This window comes from Musa acuminata, chromosome BXJ3-9, assembly GCF_036884655.1.
Source record: "Musa acuminata AAA Group cultivar baxijiao chromosome BXJ3-9, Cavendish_Baxijiao_AAA, whole genome shotgun sequence".
Classification (NCBI taxonomy): Eukaryota; Viridiplantae; Streptophyta; class Magnoliopsida; order Zingiberales; family Musaceae; genus Musa; species Musa acuminata.
In genome coordinates this window covers 1268756-1290022 of record NC_088357.1, presented here as the reverse complement: position 1 = coordinate 1290022, position 21267 = coordinate 1268756, and the positions used below count along the sequence as shown (strand labels likewise).

At 38.1% G+C, this 21267-nt stretch overlaps 2 protein-coding genes across 13 annotated transcripts; both read right to left on the bottom strand.

The window, feature by feature from the left end:
- Positions 1–1366: 1366 nt before the first annotated feature.
- On the bottom strand, positions 1367–4129 carry LOC135649846 (U-box domain-containing protein 9-like). The gene is made up of 2 exons (XM_065168730.1): positions 3603–4129; positions 1367–2620 (listed from the first exon to the last, which is right to left on the bottom strand). Exons 1-2 carry the CDS (start codon positions 3912–3914, stop codon positions 1532–1534), a joined length of 1401 nt encoding a protein of 466 aa, XP_065024802.1. The 5' UTR covers positions 3915–4129; the 3' UTR covers positions 1367–1531.
- Positions 4130–9732: 5603 nt separating this feature from the next.
- LOC135649897 (U11/U12 small nuclear ribonucleoprotein 48 kDa protein-like) lies at positions 9733–20839 on the bottom strand. Of its 12 annotated transcripts, none has more exons than XM_065168841.1 (7): positions 19497–20839; positions 17601–17715; positions 14456–14563; positions 13411–13858; positions 13266–13337; positions 13056–13176; positions 11558–12961 (listed from the first exon to the last, which is right to left on the bottom strand). In XM_065168841.1, the coding sequence occupies exons 1-6, from the start codon at positions 20822–20824 to the stop codon at positions 13076–13078; spliced, it is 2172 nt and encodes a 723-aa protein (XP_065024913.1). In that variant the 5' UTR covers positions 20825–20839; the 3' UTR covers positions 11558–12961; positions 13056–13075. The 12 variants fall into 12 exon arrangements, 9 of the variants coding, with proteins under 9 accessions (XP_065024913.1, XP_065024915.1, XP_065024914.1 ...); XM_065168843.1 differs by having other exon boundaries at positions 11558–11951; XM_065168842.1 differs by having other exon boundaries at positions 13076–13176.
- Positions 20840–21267: the final 428 nt, after the last annotated feature.

The following is a 21267-nucleotide window of genomic DNA, read 5'->3' as shown; positions in this document are numbered from 1 at the left end:
TAACATCGATCTTAGTCTATATCAACATCACATTAGATAAATTCAAAGTCTATAAATCTACTCCAAGCTTACTATCAACATCATTCCCCCCACAACTTTGATGTATCGGAATCATTAAGCGCCCATATAAAACTTTATTATATTGGAAGAAATGTGAATGTGATAACTCTCAGAGAGGTGACTTCAATGTTAGCTTGTTTTTATGAACAAGCCAACATCCAAGTCACTTTCGTAAAAGAGCAAAAATGTCACATCTCATTTTTTAGTAGATAGATCCTCTCCCTTTGTTGAGACGAATCGGAGAACATGGCCCATGAAGCCCATTATTGGCTTGGCTACTTTAATCTCCAGCCCAACAGCCCATTTCCCAAATTCTTACTACAATTGTTTATTATTAATACCTTATATTTGTTTTTATTTTTTTTTTCGTTTCATTTTCCTCTCTTTGGAGTACGGACTTTATTTATTAATAGGTTTATAAATATATAAAAATAATAATTATATTTTAAATAATTATAAGAAAAGATTTTGAACTCTGCCATCAGATTAAAGATGAGATTTTGACTGCTCAACCCAATGAATGATTTATTCAATAATATTTAGAAAATATAAAAAAAATATTTGTTTAATGATAGTGCATCTAATAAAGTATTTCATATTTTCTTAATAATAGTGTTTCTAATTTACTTATCTTACATATTTCATCGTTACAAAGGAAATCTGAGGGTAAAGATGCATGCGATCAAATCGAATTTAAACATGAGCAGGGTAATCAAGAGTTCTCCATTAGGATACTCTCTCTCTATCTCTAATATGTTTTGAATTGCATGGGGTAAGATGGTACGAACAAACAGGATGAAGTTTGTAAGCCACCGTAAGGCGAAGGAGAAATGGTTTTTGTGGTGGGGACGCTACAGGGGCCTGTGGTCGTCAGCTAAATCTAGATCCGCCGGAGTCCGACGTCGCATGCGCCGAAGGAGAGGGCCCCACCGGCCTTCGACCCGTGAATCGGGGGGTGTGAGATGGAAAGCAGCAGCCAAAAGAAGGATGAGCGCGTGAACAACAGCAGGCGGAGGTGGTCGCAATCAATGAGCGGCGGTGCTGCGCTGGGTACCCCACTGCTGCGTCACCGCCGCGGAGCAGGTGAGCGCGGTTCACCCACCGACGCCGCCTCCGCCTCTGCCGCCCCCACCTTTGGTTTAGCTCGTGTTACGCGGCCCGAGCAGTCACACGCGTTGAAGTGCTCCTAAGCAGTAATCGACGATGTGGGAGCAGAAGAAAAGGGAAGCAAACCGGCAAATCTGCACGAGCTATTCATATCTATGAAGAGGAGGAAGGACGGGTCCTGCAGCCTGATTCCGAGGCAAAACCAACACTATCACTATCACTACTTCCTACGTCTCAGAAGAACTCGTAGAACAGCAATATAGTCTCTCGCTTATACCCAACAACTCGACCGAGCTTGAAACGAAAAGAGCAGCTATTATTTACATGATGTGCATCTTCCTTATTTCTTTGCGTACGTCGACGCCTAACACGAGTAATGCGTGCTGCGCGATGCTCGCTTCCACTTGTCTATGATTCCGGCCGCCTTCCTGCGTGCCCGCGACGTGCCGTTCTGAGCCAGCCGAGAGATGCTTCCGTGCTTCTCCTCCTCCTCCCCGACCTCCCTCAGCTTGGTCCTGTCATGCATGCAGATCGAGAAGAGAACGACGGCCGCGTTCTCCTTGTTCCGCGCGCACGGGCTGTCCCTCACGATGCCGAGCAAGCGTGGCACGCCGCCGGCCCTCGCGATCTCCTCCACCGCGTCTTGGTCGCTCGACAGCAGCGCGAGGATCGCCAGCGACTCGTCCACGAGCGAGTGGTGACCGATGGCCTTCAAGACCACGCCCACCGCCCCACCCCTCACCGCCCTCGCCCTGTTCTCGTGAACCATGCACAGGTTGAAAATGGCGGATCCTGCGTCCTTCTTGGCGCTCGGGCTGCCTTGTTCCAGCAGATCCACCAGCGGCTTCATCGCCCCCGACTCGCCTATCTTGAGCTTGTTGCAGTCGAGGGCAGATAAGCTGAAGAGCGCTGCGGCGGCGTTGCTACGGGTCTCCATCGTCCCCGTCTGCAGAGCATCGATGAGCAAAGGGATGGCTTGGGGGTTGTCTCCCACGATCTTCTTATTGCTGTCGTGGATCGAGAGGTTGAGGATCGTCGTCACGGTATCCTCCTGCACCTCGGGATCGCACCTCAATCCAGGAGCAGACAGAACCGACAGCAGCTGCGGGATCGTGTCGGGATTCTCCCCGACGAGTGCGCGAAACGACCGGTTACGCTTGGTGAGCAGGCGGAGCTCCCTGACCGCTTGCTTCTGTTCCGGGACGGAGGAAGAAGAGGACATCTTGTCGAAGATCCTCCTGAGCGCGTTCCGCTCCTTTCCTGTGATCAACCCTTCCTCTTGCCCCTGATCCAGTGGAGGGAGGGTGACGCCGTGCTCGATGCACCACTGGGAGATCATGCTGCGGACGAGGTGATTGGGGGTGAGGGTGGTGTCGGCGAGGACCCGCTGAGTCTGCGGGCAAGTTCGGTTCCCAGAACTCAGCCATTCCTCGATGAAAGCCCTGTCGTAGGTCTGCAACAAGACACAAACGACCGAGCACTTGTGACCATGGGTGTGCCAAACCAGTCTCATCACATGAAACCAAACAAAAATCGAGGAGTGTTCAGCGAATTGCTAAAGCTCCGGTGCTTCATCCAAAATTAACAGAGAAAAAAAGGAAGAAAAAGAACAGAAAAATCCTTGCTTTGGGTGCAAGTTAAGACAGGGCAAGCAGCAGAGTAGCAAAGGTGAAGACATTTTTTGACAGTCTTGACAGCAAAGTCAAAGCATAAGGCTTCAAGGTAGTGGTAGTAGGTGGTGTCTTCTATTTTCCTTCATTTCAATCTAAGAATCCAACTGAAACAGCACACAATCAAAATCCAATCTTTCATTCTTTAACATCTAAAAGAAATATTGGTCTTGTTTGCACAAGATATGGACAAAGCGGTGAAGTATGAGGCCATGACAGGTAAATCCGACCATAAGAGGAATAGTTCCCTACGGAGTTAGCCGACAATACGGAGGAGGAGCACCGAGGATGAACATTGGACTGAATGAGGAGACAACAAGGTTTTAGATCATCTATCGAAAGATATATTTGATATTGCAGCTCAAATCAACTCCCCCCCCCCCCAAACTCCTGCAAGAAATATAAATCAGCAACATGGAACTCGAAGTCGAGCAAAAACAGAGCTAAACAGAAGGGGAAATTTTGAGTTTTGATGGAATATCATCAAAGCCTAAACTTTTCAGGACGAGAAACTCATGGAAGAACAGAAGAAACACATTTCTGCATCAAACTCCTCTAAGAAGTATAAATCAGCAACATGGAACTTAAAAGACGAACAAAAACAGAGCGAGGCAGATGGGGGAAATTGAATTTTCAAGAGAAATCATCAAAAGCCTAATCTTGTTAGAACAAGAATTCATGCGATAACAGCATTTCTTCAACAGAAACGAATTCGATACAGTCAGAACGCAGCGAACCCGACGATTCAGGGGTAAGATATCGAACCTGTCCGGAGGCGACGACGACGGGATCCCTCATCAGCTCCGCGGAGATGGGGCACAAGAAGTGCTCCGGGACGACCACCGCCTCGATTTCGCTCTCCGCTTTCCGCTGGCTCGCCAGGGCCCCATTCGAATTCCCGCTCCCGCGGAAGCGGAGGTCCTTGAGCGCCGCGAGCGCCCTCGCCGCCCCCTCGAACTTCTCGATCCTGCTGTCGTCCTCTTCCGCGATCGCCCTCACAAGCCGCCGCAGCTCCTTCTTCAACTCCCCAACCCTCGCCGCCGCCAACCCCGACTCCGCGGGCCCGGACTTCGCCATCGGCGCCACCGCTAGAAGAACTCGATTGCGGAAAGAAGATGACGCGATCGAAGTTATCAGGGAAGGTACCTTCTCACTTCGTCGGCTTCCTCGTCGCCCTCCGCTTCGATCATCTCTCTTTAGAGTTCGAGAGAGAGGGGAGGGAGAGAAAGGAAGTGAAACCGAAGGCTGAAGCAAACGAAACCACTGCGCCCAACACCATAAAACTCAATAAATAAGTAAGTCTAAAGCAAGGAAGAAATAAACTTATTTATGTTCTTTGAACTTAAACGTTCGGTTGCACCGCCGGAGTAGGATAAGGTGATCGCATCTCGGTGGAACGTATTGATTGATAGGCTGCGTTGGGACAGTCGCAATGATTTGTTTGATGTACTTCATTAGTATATTTGTCATTTTAAAATTCGAAATGCTTAGGTCATAAATAAAAAAAGATTATTTTTCTAAAAAATTACATATATTTTTTGATATTTTCAAATCGATAATCGTTTTTTCTCAAAACAATATTTTTATTTAAAAATATTCAAATTATTTCCTTTTTATTTATTATAATATTTTGATTTATTACCTTATTTTTGACATACTATAATATTTTAATCATCATAATAAAAATATTATAAAGTCTACTTTAAAACAATGTAAATGATCTAAATAGACTAATAACCTCAATCAAATTAATTATAGGCCGAAAAATATGATATTATAATAACATGATAGAAAATATTATAACAGTTAAAAACTGATAAAAATGAATGAAAAATTTTGAGAAAAATTTTTTTAGAGGTATTTTAGATATTTTAAAATTAGATGTATTTTTGGAAGAAAAAAAATTTAATAAAAGAGGAGTAAATACCTTTTGGAAAATATTCAAAATAAAATATTTTATAGAAAAATCATCCAAATAAAAAATAACTCTTAAAAAATATTTAAGTATTTATCATTTTTATGTGATGGTATTCACTAAACTTTGAATTTAACTATAAAAATAATGATGATGATGATGATGGTGGGACGAATATTATCACCAATATAGCTATATTTGACTCAATTAGACTATTTCTAAACAAGTGATGTGTAGTCGATCAAAATTAGGATTTTTGTTGAGTAATATAAAAATGAATATAAGCTATAAGTAGAAAGTCTTGCTATGAATAGAAAGTCTTTATCAGCTAGTATCATCAACAACTTATCAAGTAAGATTTTCAATCCTCAATAAAAATGATTACATATAATTTTTTTTTTTTCTGAAAGTGATTATTTCTTGAGATCGGTAGTTTGAATTGGTATGCCCATTAATTCATGATTTGTGTTCTTTAGCCTTAATTTTTTATTGCTCTGATACCCGATTGATATAAGGAAAACATAAAATTTGAGTTAGAAGAAAAATATAGGTTTGAATTATGTTTCATCGAACCTTAAAAAGCGTTTTATTACTATACCATCTCATATTCATTAAGACGATATAGTAAAATATTAATAAACAAATGCACAAGCAAATAACCATTATTCAAATGATAGATTGAATAAGCAAATAGGAAGGCAAGCTAAAAATTTATTAGGCAACAAACAATACTTATATGCTTAAACCAAAAAAGATTAACAAAAAAAAGAACTATTAATATGTTTTAGGATTTTCTTGAACTGAGATTTTTGACCAACAATTTACACTAAGGATCTTAAATAATAATATTTTTATGTAATTTCATTCCAACTAGTTATAGTTATACATCCGTAAGTAAAAAACAATTGCCACCAACATCAAATATATATAAATAGGAGTATTGCGACCACCACAATTGCCACATCTCATGGCCTTCACGAAATGCAATGATGATAACATGAAAAAGGCAAGAAAAAGCATAGATAGATAGAGAGAGAGAGAGAGAGAGAGAGAGAGAGGGGATCATTATGCACCATCTTATCCATTCGAATGGTGGAGATGCTCCATTAGAGATCTCGAGCTCTGTTGTGGTCCACTGGAACCATATCATTCCTCTGACCACATGATGTGTCTCAAGCTGGCTCATCATATCAGGTGGCAAGGAGCCACCATGTCACTGTGGAGGTGTCCGCAGTCTCGGTGGGAGTCAAAGCCAAGATGGGATGGGGGCACCCAAATGGGCACCGTTAAATTGGTCTCCTCTGTGGCGTGGCACTGTGTGTGACACGTCCACCAAACACTCCTCAGTGGCATGTCATTCGGGAGGTGGCACTGCCAATCATTCAATCCACTTTGGCCGTCTTCCATCCATTTGGATCTTCTTTTCGCTGCTCTTCTTGTTTCCTCTTATGTCTTCTATGTGTATCGTCTTTGGCATAGCGGTGCTTTATATAAATATCTTCTATATATATAAATATCTCATTTAGGATATTAAAAAAAATAAGACATCAAATTAAAAAAAAAAGAATCCTTTTTCAAGAGAAATCATTATTCGAGTATTCAATCTAAAACTAGTCTCGATTAAATCTACTTGGCTTTGATGTTAGAATAAAGCTTTCATCATTAATGGCCTTCCTTTATTAAACTTTACATGTGAGAAAAGAATAAAAAATTATCATAAACAGGATTTATTTTTCTACATAAATAAATAATGAATTAGACAAGAAAAGAAAAATGGAACGTCAACTCATCCACCAGTTATGTTTGTGAGTGAAACCTTTTAATTTATTTTTGTTTACTCTTGGAAGTGACATGTAATCATCATACTCCGAAGAGAGTTTCAACTGAATGCTTCCTTTATTCCCATGAAATGTGGGGATGGGAGGGCCATGTGGAATGAACCTCCAAGTCGCATGAAATCTTGAAGTCCACCATAAATTCCGGGTGAGTGAATGATAGCTAAAGACCACCGTTTGCTTCCTTTACGTCCAATCTTCCGCTTGAAAGTGGAGAAGACCGAATGGGAAAGAGCATATTGTCATCTTCTTCCCTCTATCTTTATCTTCGCAAGAAACTGCCATTGTCTTGCCTTAGGATGCGGGAGGTCAACCTTAACGGGATTAATCGATTGCATGTAAATACGATGCTAGGTTTAATGTTTCTAATGGTATTTGAAGAGAGGAGGTGGTCTCATGAACTTGATTTTTTTGGCTCATCTCGATGCGAATGGTGATGTTGTACTTTTCTTAATTAATTATACTTTTTTTTTTTGGAAGAAAAAAATTTGTTGATACATGATGATGCATACTTTTGAAAAAAAATTCTTTTGCTAGTCAATTGTATATTTTTTTTATTTTCAAAAAAAAAATTATTTTGCTAGTCAATTGTATATTTTCTATATTTTTTAAAAAAATTTATGTGTGCGTGTGAAGAGACAGTTGATATTGGTATAAATTGAAAATAATGCTCTTTTTATTTAAGGATTGTTTCAATATAAAATACACATTGAGTTGATCATATTTCCTCCACATTGTTATCTTTTCTTTTTTTTCCCAAACGGTAAATAGTGAAAACAAGATCCTATCTTAGAATCTTGACATCAACAAACAAAGATTTTACTCGAAAGACTAGTTTTTGATGATATTTTGAAACCTCAACTTTATTTTAATAAGTAATTTTAAGACACCATTATCACCAAAACAATATCTTGATAGTGTATATAAATTATCAGATAAGATATCAAATTCTCAACCTTTGATTAATGAGTATTTATATCATCATCAGATCAATGCTTTAGGTGTAAAAAAACAACAACATAACCTTCCTCTTGTGATATAAGTTGGATTTTTTTATTTTTTCAATTCTAAAACTAGAGTAATAATATTTAGAAACTGCTTAAATTATATATTCCAACAGGAAGTAGACTGCTATATTTTCCTTCTTCTTAACCACCCTATGTTATAAAGAAAAATAATATTCTCGATTTCAACACAAAATACAAATTGAGTTGCTCATAATTCCCATCCCACACTGCTATCCTTCTTGACATTATATTCCAAGGGTCTGGTGAGCCTACCTGCTTTCTAGATTCATATAGAATCTTCAAGTGATTCACCACAAGTAGGTGGATATCAACTAATGGTGACAATAGGCAGTAATAGACAGAGATAGGACCCCATTGCTAGGCTTTAATGATTCATATGGGACACCATTAAAAGAACATGCTTATCTCAATACTTTGTCAATAGCTCAGGGGCTCCTTTTTTTTTTTTCTCACTATAATTCTCTCTCATCATTCCTGAAGAGACATCATTTTACTCGCATGGTCAGCTACCTCAGACTATGGTCTCCAAATGGACCCCCCCACCTTGTCACTGTGCCACACAAGCACACACAAGAGAGAGAGAGAGAGAGAGATGAGATGAAATCTGTGATGATATAAGCCACAACCAATCACAGTTGTCGGCAGACTGTAACTGTGCCAATTATGCAACACTGAGTTTGGCCCTAACTTTGGCGCTTTGCTGCACCTGCAGTCACAGCTTGTCTGTGTTTTCTTTCTCCTTTTCTCTGTGTCTTCATCTTTTGATGAGCATGTCAGTTCTACCATATCCAACTATGCAGCATTGTTTAATCCTACTATATTCTCATAGAAGAGAAGACATTCTTCTGATGCATGCCTTCCTCCCCTTCTGGTACAATGATGGTCACTTGTGAACAGAAAGAATTTCCTAAAAAACAATCTTTGGTTAAGACTCCAGCTGTCATAAATGGATGTGCTTGTGAACCTGAATTGTCTTTCTGCCAGGTCACATCCATTCTCATGCATGAGGAATATCACCAACCTCCATCTTTTTTCTTTTTTCTTTTTTTTTTCTAAAAAATATGATACAAGCATAATTATCAACCTTACCTGCTAAGTTGTTTGATATCTTTAAAATTTGTAAGCAGATCCAATATATCATAATTGGACTAATATTTTAAATATAAAAAAATCATCGAATAAAATTTTGAACCATGAATCTTTGATAAGTGGATTAACTACACCCCAACCAGACCAAATATTATAGTTGTAAGCTCCACAATTTGTTTATTTTTCTATATAATTTGTAGTTTCTAGCAATATTTTTGCACAAGATGAGTAGAATCATAAAGTGTTTTCAGTCATTGTCTTTTGTAGATCTTCTTTCTAATTGACTTTTTGATTGGTTCCCAATTCTGTAAGTTACTTCTTATACAGCTTGAATTGTAAGGAACAAAAGGAAACAATGAAATTGTTCATATCTGAAATGGTTCTTTAGGCCTCTCTTTCATACAAACATTTGAGTGTTAAGATTGTCAAATACTTGACTAGCTAGAGTTTGTTTTTATCATTTTTTTTTAATGATCGCCTTGATGTTGATTCAATAAAATCTAGTTCAAAAAACCAAGTTTGGTTCATATCAAAACATGTTGACCCTGGAAACCTTTTTTCCATATATTTTTTTTCCTATTTGAGAGAACAAGATGAGCAGATAAAGGGAGAGCAGTTCTCATGAATGCCATGAGGTCATGCTTCTCTTCCTGCTCCATGTGGCAGCCTCTTTCTCCTGCTTCTGTTGTCCTGTAGTACAACTCATAAGACTTATTGGGTACTACCTCCCAAGGAACAAGCCAAGTGACTTGCTCAATGTGCCTCTTCTTCTAGGGCACGTCCTTATCCTCCCCCAGTGGATGAGGTGGTATTAGGACCAATCATGGCCACCTCTTTCTCGTCGATAAAGTGGGATTCAACTGATCCCTTAATCCCTCGTTGGGCATCAAACACTTTTTTTTTTTCAAGAACAAAGAAAATATTCTATAAATAAAAGCTAAATGGGTTCCATATAACTTTCCTGGTGGACACCACAGCGAACCAAAAAAAAAAAAATCCAAAGGCAAGAGGTAACTCTCGTAGCCAACTACAAAATTCATCCTCGGTCCTTGCATGATTAGCACTAATTATCCTCAGACCTGACATGGATAATCTCACAATCCAAAGACACTAAAGTACAGACCTGACATGGATAATCTCACAATCCAAAGACACTAAAGTACAAACTTACAAGGCACCTAACATGTAGGCATCTGAAACGTCATATAATTATCAATCTAATATTTACTCATATGTCATGTCAACTCTGACACATCGGCCATGTGACCTATATGATCGGCACGATGGCACCAACTGTACAATGCTCAACAATCATACAATCCTGCATGACTGCTCCCACAGATTAATTCGCTCCCCAAAAACACCTCAGAGACGTTAATTGGCCTAAAGCTTTTTGATCGTCTGAATCCTATCTTATGCTTCAACTCTACGAACTTGAAGACTAAAATAGGCTTTTATCGAACATACCGCTCATGAATTCATTTGACTTCCAAAATAGACTTGAGCTTAAACCGAAGCTGACTCGGGACATGTTGAAGAATCGAAAACTGTTTTAATAGTGATTTTGTGTCAATCACTCTGAATCAGATTAAGACTGGATGATCCTTGTCAATTGCATGCGCTCGTTAGCGCCTACTTTTGGTCTAACTCCAGCTGGATCTTGCGAACCACTGCCCGCCACCGAAAAAGAACTACGGTGGTCATTGACAGAGGTCAGAATTAGGAAAAGTGGGATTGACGTTTTACTTTGCACTCTTCTAAGATGTGGCTTCACTTGCATTATTTGGATGTGGGAAACTTGACCTTTAGTCAGCCTGTAGCATCTGTTCTGTCACTGTGGATTATGACATCCCACTGACCACTCTCACTAAGCATATCCAAATGCACAAGGCATCTATTCATCTTAGAAAATGGACCTCATGTCTGATATCCGAGCCCATAGGGTAATCCCAACATGCATCAAAACACAACAAATCAGTCTCTAGCAAGAAAAGATGATGCAATTAAAGCAAAATTTATTGAGCCATGACTATGACAAACTAGGAAATTAATAACTCCCTCTTATGGCCCAAAGGGTATCATCACTCTGTTTCAATCTATTACTGACAGCAGTCCAACCTATTCATGAGTCCCTCCTAACACTAAGGAGGAATTTAAGAGTCTGGGAAACCTAAGGCTATTGTCACAAACTCATTGGACCCTCTCAGCATATAAAAGGGGTTATATTAACTTCTTTCTACTCTGTATTTTCCCCCAGAATAACTATTTCTTTTGCCTTCTATTCATTATTTCTTGTCTCACTCAAACTTTCACTTGAACATTAAACATAGACTCTATCACCATTTTGATGTTTCATCTTTTCCAATATCACCATCAAAGTTATTCTAATTCTGACGAAAAGCTTATTCAGCTATTCTCCTAATTGAATCACCACATTACATGATTTTATCAAACTGGAAGTAAATAGGGAAGGTACTATCAAGACCTATTAACAACTCTTAAACCTAAATTTCGAATGTTTTCTTCGTGAAAGTTTGCTTACTAAATTAGAGTTCACTAGTGCCAATGTTTATTCGAGTAAATCTTACCTGTTTCCACGTGTAGCTAGCCATATGATTAACTTCTGCAATGTACTACAATGAGTTATATTGCAAGTAACGCAAATCCATAGTACTTAGGTTCTTATCTATCTGATCTCATCCGACCAAGGGGCCACATAACTAAGTAATTTATCTGGTATGGAAAAACATACAGAAAAAGTAACTATTTGTATCTGTATTTAACTCAATAGTAGTCCAACATGTATCTACCAACACCGTAGATATAGCAACAAGTGTTAACTTGAGAGGGATATATAAAAAAAACAGATGAACATAGATGAAAAATTACCAAATTAAATGTTGACAGCCTCAAATGCTGATCTATTATGGGCACAATAAGTTCATCTTACATGAATTAAGAGTCAAAATTTATGAAGCAATCATCCTCAAGATAATTCCTGGATTTGGCATAAAAAAACCCAAAATTAGAAACATTACTTGGTCCAGGATGAGCATACCTAATAATGCGCCGACTAGAACCCATTCTAGTAACTGCTCCCAAAGCAGTCAGCTGACTTCATAATCTCCTCCAACCATAAGCTCTCCGTGAAATATGTACTTGGTGCATGCTTAAGCAAATCCATACAATAGCAGTAATGCTAATCCACACAGTAACATTTTGAAGTAAACCAAAGAGGAAGTCCTTTCTGCAGAAGGGCAAAAGAATTAACAAATCTTTTGTAATTTGTAAGTTAATTGAGATACTGTCTTGTGCAGTTCAAACAGGAAGGACAAAAGAATTAAAATACTGCAGAAGGGCAAAAGAAGTAATGAATTAAACAAAGAGGCAGCTTAAACTGAAATACTGTCTAGGGTAGGCTGCTTAAGACAAACCTGCTTGAAGAAACTATCAATTTTTGACACACAGAAAACCAAAGCAAATCCAGGTACATCAAAAATGTTGAAATCAGTCACAATAACCATAAAAATTTCAAAATTCTATATCACAATGCTTCACAAAAGAATCAACATCGCTCTCTTAGTAGAAGTACGTTCACCATCGTAAACACTGCATTCAATGCTTACAGTTGTCCAATATCAGGAAAAAAAAAACTACCATAGAGCATGAATGATTTGTCGATTAACTGCAGAACAAGGGAATTCAAAGAGGCAAGGCTAAGCATGTATAACCATTAACTGAATTCAACAGGAAACAGAAAATGCAACAAAGAAGGCAATTCAGCAAACAGCCAAAAGACATCTGCAACCCCAGTCTTCACTGATTAATCGAATTTTGACCAATAACCAAATCTTGCAGCCATTAAGTAAATGGAGACCATCATCAGTAGCAGCACACTGCTGTGAGGCCTAAAATCTTTTGCATGCTGAATTTATGCTCCAAAGGAAAATGTAAAATCAACAGCAGAAAACTAGTCTAAAGAAATACGAATTTATACCATCATTTTAAAACCTTAACAAACAAGTTCTATGACTTGACCTAAAACTAATCTGGTATTAGTTAAACAGCTTGAGAAACCCAACCCATCTCATTTTAATTCAACTTGTGTATTGATCCTTGTTGATTAGGTGTCATATAGCACAACTAAACATGAAAGGAACTGTACAGCAAAGATAAAAGGCAAACATGATATCTTTAACCATGAGGATACAGAGAAGGATACGGACGTGGAGAACACTCATGATGCCTCAGTAAATACTGCACAGGTATGTAAGGGAAAAATCTCAATACCATATATGACAAGGAAAAACAGGTACTGACATCATAAAATAGATACGGGACTAGTATTTACGTCATCAAAAAGTGATTGACCTATTTATAATCTTTGCTCCGCCTTCGAGAACGCTGCTCATGATTATATTTGCCATCTTCTCTTGGATTGTAAACCTTGCCTGACGAGTAATAGGTACTGTCTGCAGAAACATTAGAGTAGGTGGCATGATAATCATCATATGAGTCAGAAGGATTGTATCTATCCTCAAACGTGTCCTGTGTCACTGACTCTGATCTATGTCGTCCAAAAGTTCTGTCTCTTTCTTTACTCTTATCTCGTGATATGTGATCGTATTCCCTCCTGGAAGACTTTGATGTTAAAGTTGATTGATTTATGTGATCTCTTGACCTAGAAAAATATCCAGAATTCATACTGTCATATTTACTGCTGGGTGGAACTGCAGCACCATGCTCCTTTTCATGTGCAATTCGGTCACGTGATGAAGCCAAACTTTTGTGAGAGGAAGAGCTGCTAGAACCATAATTCTTCCATCTTTCATGCATAGATTTATCTTGATCTTCCCAATGCTCATGTTGTTCATACTTCAGTTTTGAGTGAGACTTCAGAAAATCTTTGTTCACATTTGATCTATGACTTTGAATAGCATCACCATCTAGTGATTCTTTATGACGAGTATTTCTTCTTGCATCTGGATCATCCAAGTCACTGGTTTGCAACTTACAAAGATCTGAAATTGCATCATTCTGGGAATCATGGTTGACTGGGAAAATTGCTGCATCAGCAGAGAGTTTTACATTGCATCCGATACCTCCTGCTTGTTTGATTTCCTCCATGTGCTCCTCAATGATGTCCCTTATTACCTTCAGCAACATAAAATCAGAATATGCTAGCACTTAAATAAAAGTCTAAAATGACAAAAAGAAGCAAATATACAAAGATTAAAAAACTCAATGCATTACAATTAACTTGCATGCACAGGTGAATACACATTTCACATGTACATCAGCAAACATCAACATGACTATAAGGAAAGCAACAAAGTGGGCCTTTAACCATTCCAGTAAGAATGCTCTGAGACAAGAAAGTGAACACAAGATAGACAATCCAGAGATAAAAAAAACATGTTGCACAACATAATATAAACAATTAAGTTTTAAACATGTTCTGAACATTATAACACAACAGATCAAAACTAGCAATTTGGGTTAGTTGACGTAGTCATAATACTTGTTACCTATACCCAAGCAGCTATATTTGTCTTCATATTAAGAAAATGGCTATTTATGGATCTGGATGCATGATTAAGAACTCACTGAAATTTTTATTTACAAGTTCAAAAAAAATCAGGATGTTGGAAGTCACAATATAAGTAGTAGTCTTCACACATTCTTCATTTTAGAATGATACAACACAAATGATTGAAATTCATTTATGTTACCAAATTTATTAATGCATACCTCTGTTGGATTTCGCTTCGCCTTCTTGCCACGATATGACATTCTTCTCCTTTTGTAATCTCTTTCCTCAGCTAGTAGCTCTTCTCTTGTCTTGGCTTTCCCAAGATCCTAAACAAAAAAATGAAAAAAAAAAAAAAAGGCTCTCAAATAACCTACTCATCATTAGGTGATCGGCTTTGTATACCTAAAAGGTTGAGACTGTTAAGAGTACATGTACAGGAATTATCACAAACACTAAACAATATTCCTCAGCTGCAAAAGTACTAACATAATGTATGTAAGCTCACATTCATATATAATCATTCATCTTTTAATATTGCAAAATAAGTTATGAATATCATACTTGAAAAACTAGTTATTTTTACACCTCATACTCTATGCTTAAAACGTGCCAAAAAGATAATGTTTTCTTCTCGTCAGAATGCACAAGAAAATTACAGAAAATAATATAAAATTTTAAGGCATACAAAATGTATATATTGTGGTATATATTGTGTTTTTTAGTTAAACATATGCTGAGTCCACAGATTATCAAGAGTTAATGTTAACTTTTTCCCTCTCCATGCATGCAAAATTCCATCTGCAGATTTGACAAGATACTTCTGATGACCTGATATCACCTCAAAGCTTCTATTATGTCATAGCTTTACTCAATCCTCTAAACATGTGGATTGCATCTACAAGGACAATAGTGTCCTGCCTATGGAGACTGTTATGAATTACACATTAAAAAAAAAGGAAATGAATATTTGTAGGTACATTTGTATCAATGTACTCATACTAAAGCAGATATAGAGACCAAGCTACATGTGCAACATAATAATATACATGTATCAGACTACAAACATGATAACTAGAAGCACCTTATTTTGCTTTTTCCTCTTGTGTTCTTTTTTGGCAGTTGTGGCAGGGTGTGTTGTAGGCTTTACTTGGCTGTGGCTTGTGTTATTTGTGCCTTGAAGATATGGGGCGCATACAATCATACATCAAAAAACCTCTCATTTCGCCGCTAACTAGCCCAGATGAACATGATCGGTTAGCTAGATTAGCAAACATACAAAAAAGGGATTGAAATTAATTAGCTAGGTTGGTAATATCCAAACCAGTTACCTTGAAGCTGAACCTAACACAGCCTGTGATATGATATTTTGTTATGATCTAATCCTCTCCCAAACCAACACCTGTGAGGGCTCGTACAACCACTAAGAAATTCATGAAGATGGGTTTTGATAAGTTTTAGACCAGGAGAGGAAGGAAGAAACCTGGGCGGTCCAAAGATGGATTTCTTATCCAAATAGTCCTAACGTCCTTCACATAAAGGAAAGAGCACAATGTAACTATCGAAAGGAGAATTCAGCACTTTTTTCTGTGAGTCCTGAAATCACCATACAACTACAAATCGAGGAGAAGGAAGACTTCCAAATGCTTTGTCAACCTGACTTCCAAGTAGAATAGGATAATAAACTGTTGATTATGTTGTTACTTCTGAAGTAATTACCATAGTTAATCTTAGTAGCTATTTTGATGAATCAAAAGAGCCCTTTTTAGAATCTAATTAGTATTCCTAGGGTCCTAATATGGGTATATGACGTAGTAGAGCGGTGTTTGATAGATAGGTAAGGAGATAAACGGATGACAGAGAACGGACGCACCATTAACAAAACACAAAGTTCTAATCAACCAACATGCTGTTTGGTATCGATAAGATGAATATTATATGGTCAATGAGAGAGAGGAAGAAGAAAGAAAGAACGGGAGAGAAGACAGGAATAGGTAAAAGGAGCTACCAATAGAAATCAAATAAAAAATCAGGCCTTTTTTACAATTCAACCCAACTCAATTGTTTAATTTATCTACTATTTATTCAAAGGATCCAATGGTCTCCATGATTTGGACTGTAGAACAAAAATATAAAATAAACCAATTACTATCTCATCCAGAGAATATACCCTACCCGAACCCTAACAAGACACAAATTAACTAGAATACGTGTGGCACTTATTGAGCAAACCATGAATGAATCATTGCACAGTTTGTGGCAGGTGGTCGGTGAACGGCGACATACTGTGTAATAAGGTAGGCTCTCCTATTCTTCTCTACCCTCTCTGGCTGGGGGCATCGAGCAACATGATGGCCAGCTCATTGAGCAAACCACACATGGGTCATTGCACAGTCAGTGGCAGGTGGTAGGTGGACAGTTATGCACTGTGTAATAAAGTAGGCTCTCCTGCTCTTCTCTACCCTCTCTAGATGGGGGCATCAAGCAACATGATGGCCTGCTCCGCTTGTTTTTATTTAGTTGACACCATAGTCACTCCTTTCTACACTTGGGACTCCATACTATCCAACGCACACCTTTCTCTTGCTTCTTCAATTAGCCTAGATTTCCTAACAAGCCCCCATCAATTGAGCAAAGAAGTAAATAACTAATGACGCTAATCCCCCACACCCATTTCTCACATTCTTGTTCATTTTATCTTAATAACCACTCACCAAGCCCCATAGCACCCCCTCAGTCAAAGAAAGTAGTGAATCACTAAACAGTTAACATAATTTTAATGAGAAAAAGTACAAAAAGAAACAATACATCAACATCAACACCAACAAAATCTTAAGTCCCAACTATTTGGGATTGGCTAGATGGATCTTTTACAACCATTGAGATTTGTAAAAAATCATATATTTAGTTAAGTTTAAAATATTTAAATCTTTATTTATTGTTTCTATTAAGCTATTTTTTAGTCTTTCTCTATCTCTCCTCGTAATACTAACATTATTTCTACTTCATAATTAAAAGTATTTTTTTTTCTATCTTTCCTAGTAACTCCACATATTCATCTCAACATTCTCATCTCGACAACACAAACTTTTTGTACATGTTGTTGTTTAATTGCCCAACACTTAGATCCACAAAGTATTGTTGTTCTCTATAGGAAAAAATAATATGAAAAAAATATAATTTAGAATATAAAAAAGACAATATAACAAAATAAGGCATTTGTTAAATTCTCGTGCTTCATAGGACAACTTGACAACATGAGCCTACCTTAACGTGTAATTACATTGAAAAATTCATCAAAATCATATTGCACATGACATGACAAAACATATCCATGTGTAAGGTAAAAGTCAATGCATAATTCACCTGGTTTTGTGCTCGATGCCAAAAGAGCCCATCATGTTCCAGAACAGGCCTATAATTGGGGCGCTTTCCACGTTCTTCAAAACCTCTGGCTAATGCATACGAGTGTTCCAGTATTCTGAAAAAAAACAAAAAGATATATCATAGTGAAATGCTATAAAATAAAAGCAATCTTCATGATTCTGGTAACCATTTTTACTTTTTAGACATAGTAATGAAACATCTCATTGAAATGTGTAATGAATAAGGATCAAAAGACCCGAAATGCTAACACATCAAAAATATTTGTTCTAGTTGATGCATACATCTATATTAAACACACTTTTCATTATCTCCAAATCAGTTACAGTAGGGAGATATTGAAGCTTGTTTGAAGGAAGTAGAAAATGACTAAAGATGAATCTGTCAGTAGAAGGCAATGATGAATTAGATATTCAGTAAACTTCCCATAAGACTCATAGGTTACCTCAAGGTGATAGTTAACAATTTCTGTGTGTATAAACAACTTCCACTACCTTTATCCTCTTGTCGTACTCTCATATTTGTAGTTTCTCTCGTTCTATTCTCATATGGTGCAAAGAGAGTGCTTCCCATAGACATGAAGGTGTCAAGTGTCAAAACAATCTAACAAGAAGAAATTGTGAAACAGGTACACTTCTATATAATATAGATGTGTTTAATATCCCTCTCTATTCCTTGATACCTTAACATATGTTCTTTGCATCCATCTTCTAGAAACGAAAGCAGCAAAGAATCTTTCTCGACTCTACAATCTTCGGCTCTTATTTTTACTCCTCTAAGGTTTATGTTACAAAATTCTGAAGGGAAGTGTTTTCCCTCAAAAACTTCTTTTCTAGTGTTTGTTTGATGGCAAATCTTAAAACGATCTGAACTAATGTTTTCCTTAATGTCTCTAAATAATTAATTGTTCATTTTCCTTTTTTTTGTCTACAAAACAAAAAAGGCAGCACAAGCACATAATCTCGTCTTTGTACACAATCTCAACTTTAGAGGTTTTCATGACTCAAACTTTAGTCACCATGTACAGTGCATAAGAGTACTGCCAATATAGCACCTACCGACGATAAATGTATGTCACTTAACTATGCTAGTAGGAAGGTTGTTTCAATTAGTCCACCCTTAGTCACATTGGAGCCAAACTCACTCACACCAAGGCGCACTCTTAAAACTTCTCCACAACCTCCTTCCTGAAACTTTTCAAGATATTTTTCCAAAAGAGGAGGTACTTGTGTCTATATCCTGACTACACAACAAAGTGAAGAGAACAGTTTTGTGTCTCCTCTTCCTGCAACCTAACTGACTTATCATTGTTTTCTATGGTAAAGTATTTTTTATTTTCCTTGCAATTAATTCATTCCCAAGAAAGATCCAATACAAAATGTTTTCATCTTGATCTTTTAACACTGCCCTTTCATTCTTTGGTGCTAGTTTAATTGTTTGTTATTTTTATATCTAAGTTTGTCTCCAATAAAAATAAATTCGTTTTCTAAAGGAATTAGACTATACATTATCAATATTTTGTAATAATGATATATACATGTCTTGTCAGTTGCCTATGTTTTATAACTCTACATGTACAGAACATTTTAAGACCCACAACATGTTACCTTTTTTTTCCAAAGTCTCTTTATTCTTTCTTCTCTTGCCTGATAGAAAATTTTGTTTATTCCATAATCATAAATTTCCACATTTTCAATTTTGTTGAGCAAACATGTAATATTGATCTGGCGCTCATAAAAAACGAACAGAACTATCACAAATATTTCTCGAAAATTAAGGGGCAAAAAGGTCATAAGCCTGGCCTCAGGACAAAGGCAAGCATAGGAATGACATGTTAGGTGAAAAGAAACACATAATAGAAGCAAGAATAAATCATACAGCTGAGACTTGGAGTGTGGCTGGGAAAATCGTAGGGCCTTGATCCTTTTCTCCAACAAGGATTTCTCATGCAATGCAGCGACTGCAGCAGCAACCTGAGAAACAAAGATTTGGCCCCTACTAACATCTTTGGAAGGATTTTCTAGTTTCATGTCTTCATATGATTTGTACTCATCAGACCCACACCTTGTATCATCAACACAAGCATCATTGATAACAATGCTACCATCGTTTTCCATATTTTCTCTGCCTAAACTAGTTAACATCAAGCTTGACCCAGTTTGCACCAATGACTCCTTGAGCATTCCAGTTGCGAATAACTTAGAATTCATCTCCCCATACAGAATTGACATCTGAGATGCCAACCAACGGAAGCTTCTCACCAATCTAGGACACTCAAAATTAAGAGACTTCGGATTACAAAGCCGCTCGTTGTCCAAAAACAACTTAAGTGAGGAACGAGCTTCTCTTCCAATAACTTTCAAGCATAATTTCAGAAGTAGATATATATGTTCCCGCATGGAAACATCGATCACGATCCCAAATTGAGGTGAATTTGAGATCACCCACCTCTTTAACAACCCACGTTCCTCGACCAAATTCAAGCTCGACATGACACGAAGTACCGTATAAGAGTAAGAAACCGGGAAGTCATTCCACGCCTCCACCTCACATCTCAACGCCCAATACTCGGATGGAAGGATTCGAATCTTACCTTCCCCGAGAACCCAACTTTCTCCATCACGATCGCTCGCAAAGTTGGCGCACTCCGCGGATAAGATTCCGGGTAGCGTGAAGGTCGTGGCCACATCGGGCTCCGGTGTGGTCACGACCGCGGGGCAATCCTTGTAGAAGAAGCCGGAGCCGAGGTCCCCGAGCTGGGAATCGAGAGAAAAGCAAAGGTCGGCGTCGGGGGCAGGGAGGGACTGGACGAAGGAATTCTCCGTCCGGAGCTCGGCCTCGGACTTGAGGGAGCCGGGATAGCGTAGGGCGTCGAGGAAGCCGAGGTCAAGGAGAGGGGCGCCGGGAGCGGAGGCGCATAGGAGGGAGTGGCGGAAGAGAGACTCCGGCGGCATGCAGTGGTTGCGGTCGTAAGGGCATCGGCAGAAGCCATCGCCAACGGCGGCAGCGGAGGAAGGGGGGAGGGAAAGGAAGTCGGAGACGGACTTGAGGGTGGACTCAGCAAGTGTGGCGAGGTCGGTGAGTAAGGAAATGACGGTCGGGAGATCGGCAGCGCGAGGGATCGGGATGGGATCTGGACTAGGGTTAGGGTTTTGAGGAGCAAGAGGAGCGGGATGACGAAGGAACGAGAAGAGAGGAGGATCCATTGGAAAAGGGAAATTTGAGCATTGCCCTTAAATAGAGAAAAAATTCTCAGTTTCACGTAACCTCACGAAGAATTAACACAAATTTTAATTTATTTTTGTAATATTATAGTTTATTCGCTAATTTTATGAGCTAAAAACCCTTTTCACTCTACTATATAACGTTAACAATAAAGAGTAGAAAGACTCTTTATAAGAATATTTCTTTGCATAATCTCATGAGCTTAATGTTACACTTCATCATAATTGATTTCATCAACTGAATCAATCATAGTCATAACACTTAAAATCAAGAAGAGGTAAAGCTCACATAGTTTTAATTTTAAATTTATTATTGAGTTCCTATAATAAAGCTAATTACCAATTTGTAATAAAGTAAAAGGTATAAAACCATGCTTTTAATATTGCTTACAATAAATAGATAGAAATGAACATGATTCAAGTAT

Coding starts and splice junctions, on each gene's coding strand:
- LOC135649897 (XM_065168835.1), bottom strand. CDS start 20,824: ATGGATCCTCCTCTCTTCTCGTTCCTTCGTCATCCCGCTCCTCTTGCT. Junction 14,564..17,600: donor GGCATCGAGCACAAAACCAG/GTGAATTATGCA, acceptor TTTTTTGTTTAG/GATCTTGGGAAAGCCAAGAC. Junction 13,859..14,455: donor CGAAGCGAAATCCAACAGAG/GTATGCATTAAT, acceptor ATGTTGCTGAAG/GTAATAAGGGACATCATTGA.
- LOC135649846 (XM_065168730.1), bottom strand. CDS start 3,914: ATGGCGAAGTCCGGGCCCGCGGAGTCGGGGTTGGCGGCGGCGAGGGTT. Junction 2,621..3,602: donor TCGTCGTCGCCTCCGGACAG/GTTCGATATCTT, acceptor GTCTTGTTGCAG/ACCTACGACAGGGCTTTCAT.